Raw genomic sequence first — 3,655 nt, forward strand, 5'->3', positions numbered from 1 at the left:
GGGGAGGTCAAACAAACCTTTGATTTGTCTCGGAAGAGTCGACATACAGGCGAAGGTTGAGGAAGGTCACAGCGGCACGTGTGACGTCACGTTATCGCCGAGATCTGAGCTGATGTGGGTGAGCAGGTCATGTCATTTCCAGCGATATCATAATGAGAACGGAACTTTATCGACATACCGGTCTGGGTTGAGATTGCAATGTAATACCAGCCTGATTTCGCCTGTCCAGCACTGTTAGGCGCTTATATGACAACCCTTTCTTTATCTATGATCGATTTCTTTGCTGATGACTCAATAGACGGAGCACGGAAAGCCTGTTTCCTACTATTCTCAAGCATTTTGGTGGCCTGTTCCATCGCCTCAAAGCTCAATGTGCTAATTTCCCACTTCTACACTGGTTTTAGTGACATTGGGGCCGGCATTATGGTGCCAACGCCTCCAGAAGCACTTCGCAATCTTCAACGCCGCACGGCGAAACACCGCTCAGTTGTGAAATTTTGCACATCCGGAAATACATCTGGAAAAGGTTACAATGGTGGCTGTTTATAGAACACCGGCGGCGAAGTCGCTCATAAGGAGTGTACAAGCGGTAGCCCACCTTGAGCATAACTCGCACCCTCGCTTTCCCACGTTGACTAGTATGTCTGCACAGTCAGACCAAGCACTTGTCTAAGCCTACTCACGACTGTAAGTGGCGTCTTTTCTTGCAAGTTAGCAACCTAACGCTCACACCTTCGTCTTCTAAAGCCGTAGATAGCTATATCAAAATAGCTTCCGTGTGCAAGTACATCATTTGCCTCCCATTTTATCACTCACGCGGCATCTGTCCCTCAGGCTTCGTCGCTTACGAATTACTAATCACCTTCGGAAACGAGATTGATATTGTTTGGAAGAGGCCTATCACTGCACGTTCCGTGCTCCTTGGCTCGGTACGATGGTGTATGCTCCTCGAGGCCGTCGTGGACCTTACGCCGGTAACTGCGAATGTGAGCTTTGAGTGCTTTCACTGTGCAATCTGTGACAATATTTGCTACAGGAGTAAGGGCAGCTTGTGTAAGGTCTGCGGGCGACAGGTTGCTTACTGAAACCCGATATATAGCTGTATGCCGATTGATACCCTGGGTTGGGTACTCGCCCTCATTCAATTCCTCCAGACCGCACGTATGCATCACGCAGTCCAATCAAATCAAAAACATCCACTGAGTTCACTATGCCAGTTTTTTCCGCCTTGCGCGTCTTTGCGGTCTGGGATAGGAGTTTTGTCTGGTCGTTGATAACGTTCGCACTGAGCATGGTGCCGTTTGCGGCGAATATAGTGCGTGTCACTGATGATTGAACCTTGCATATGCTCTATTATATGCTTCCATGCAGTACAATGCGGTAATGACAAGGTACGGGCTCGGTGTGGACCCGCTTGTTGGAACAGTATGCGTCGAAGGGTCTCAGATCTCTACACGAACATATATCATGTGGGTGCACATATCTTGCCGATTTATTTCCAGAACAATAATTTTGCAATGTAGACGTATGTTACGCGGTCAAAGACTTCTAATATATTGCAAGCACTGATACTACTTGCTCACAGTCTTGTATATCACACGCGTCTCCCTCATCCTTGCTGACGCTATTGTGCTCGTTCTAACATGGATTAAGACGTTCAGACACTGGATGAATGCCCGTCGCCTCAAGATGAGGGCGTCGCTAACAACGTGTCTGCTGCGCGATGGTCGGTGATTCTATACGCAACTTCACAATTCCCATTGCTGAAGCCTAGTTACTCATGCAGGAACCATGTATTTCATGTAAGTACAACGAGACAGCCGCATTAGAAGAAATTTCTCACAGGTGACAATGAACACAGAGCTCTACTAGCTGTCAATATAGCCCAGCTAATGACATTCAACGTCTCCGATACGGTGCGTCCCCAACGTGAGTACGTGATCAGATGGCTGACGTCGAGCTTAAGGAGAAATCACTAATAAGTACGGCGATAGTGATTCTGGTGCGCACCCTACGTTTCGTTCGCATTATCTGTAATCATGGACTACCCACGCAGCCCCCGATGCTCATCAGCCGCTTCATCATCAACCTCCGGACGGCCAGCTCGATAACGTCGGACTACTCTACGCACGCGAGCGACCAGCAGCAAGGACAGCCGGCAATGCAGTTCAGAAGGCCAATGGGTCGGTTGGGAAATATTGAGGGAACACTGCAGGATGGCTGGAGCGACGAACCTTGTGATGAAGAAAGTGATGTCGCGGAAGTGGGAGAGGAGGGATGTCATGAGAGTGGCGCTGAAGCGTGAGCCGGCATTGAGTATTGTACCAGACTCCAGAGTGCTATGGTCTGTTTCTATGCGGATATTGAAATTTGTAACTTACGCGAGCAAGATGCCCGAAGCTTATTACGGTGTTTAATGGCCTCAATTCAGTGGTATACCGTCAGAAACGCTGGCACACGAATACATGCATTTCACGGCGGTAGTACAACGTTACTACACAGTAGCGATCTTCAAAGGCAGCCTTTGACGAGCACTTAATCCACTCAGACATCTTCACACAAAATCAACACTATGCGTTCGGGCTCATCTCGCTGGTACTGTCAACATGATCAGCTGCAGGATGTCTAGTGCTCTGAGATATCGCTCACAGTATCAGTTAGCATTATCGGTTATGATGGACGGCGTATTCTGCGCACGCCGTCCGGGTCTGGCCATAATCGCAGGAGCACAAGTGTTCATAGGTAGCCCATAAACTGGAATAGTCCACATAAAACTAGAATCTCAGTGAACATACAGGAAGGAAGCCAGAGGTATGTTGCACTGAAGCATATGACTTTGGTGGCACTAAACGTGGATGCAAAAAGCAGCATTCGAGATTGTCAAAAGTAGAATCAAAAGGGGCATAGAGATTGTACTCCCAGTTAATGAGAACTACCAGCGCGTCGGAGATGCCTGAAACTGCTTTGTCTACAGAAGACGTCCACTGAGCTCCCGTTTCTCGCTGCACAGGCATCTACCCAGATCCTACGCCAACGCCTCACGCGGCACGCTCGTTCTGTGTGCGGAATTAATTGAACGTAGAACTCGTGCGGCTTAATTGTCGGCGGCTGCCGCAGCTACAGGCCGTACGCCAGATCACGCATGGAGAACGTGAAGCGCTGTATCAGGTAGACAAGCGTGACTTGGGCCTCCTGCCACGCGAAAAATTGGCCCTGCGCGGCATGTCAGCGAAGCACATGGAGGTATATGACAGGTAGTGCGTACGATGCAGGCGCACGTGCCGAATCAGAATGACTGCCACCCGTCGGGCTGGCGCGGTAGCGTATGAGCGTGCAGCCGGCGCAGTCTATTAGAGGAGCACACGCACCGGGAACTTCTCGACTCTGACGTTGAGCATCCGATCGGGCCGGAACTCCTCTGCTTGAGACGAACAGCATCAGCACGCGGCCACGGAAGCATAGACGGAGCGTACGCACGTCCTCGTCCCACACGCATGGGTCACGCGGCGAAGGGATGAGGATGATCATGATTATTCCGCAAGATGCTGGTGGTATAACGGATGTCTTAAGCAGTTCTTATACGCGACTTGGGGCCGTGCCATAAGGCGACGCTCGTCCACCAAGTCCGAGAACCTCCGAGAGACGAGCGAGTCAG

General features: G+C 50.2%; 2 protein-coding genes across 2 annotated transcripts; one reads left to right on the plus strand and one right to left on the minus strand.

The window, feature by feature from the left end:
* Positions 1-1,689: 1,689 nt before the first annotated feature.
* Positions 1,690-2,305, plus strand: PHACADRAFT_201136 (uncharacterized protein; the record flags this gene model as incomplete). Its single annotated transcript, XM_007401418.1, has 5 exons — positions 1,690-1,726; positions 1,787-1,802; positions 1,862-1,916; positions 1,967-2,002; positions 2,057-2,305. 5 exons carry the CDS (start codon positions 1,690-1,692, stop codon positions 2,303-2,305), a joined length of 393 nt encoding a protein of 130 aa, XP_007401480.1.
* An 812-nt stretch (positions 2,306-3,117) lies between these two features.
* PHACADRAFT_201137 (uncharacterized protein) lies at positions 3,118-3,528 on the minus strand (the record flags this gene model as incomplete). Its single annotated transcript, XM_007401419.1, has 4 exons — positions 3,118-3,213; positions 3,279-3,310; positions 3,365-3,418; positions 3,474-3,528. The coding sequence occupies 4 exons, from the start codon at positions 3,526-3,528 to the stop codon at positions 3,118-3,120; spliced, it is 237 nt and encodes a 78-aa protein (XP_007401481.1).
* Positions 3,529-3,655: the final 127 nt, after the last annotated feature.

Source organism: Phanerochaete carnosa (genome assembly GCF_000300595.1).
Source record: "Phanerochaete carnosa HHB-10118-sp unplaced genomic scaffold PHACAscaffold_12, whole genome shotgun sequence".
Lineage (NCBI taxonomy): Eukaryota > Fungi > Basidiomycota > Agaricomycetes > Polyporales > Phanerochaetaceae > Phanerochaete > Phanerochaete carnosa.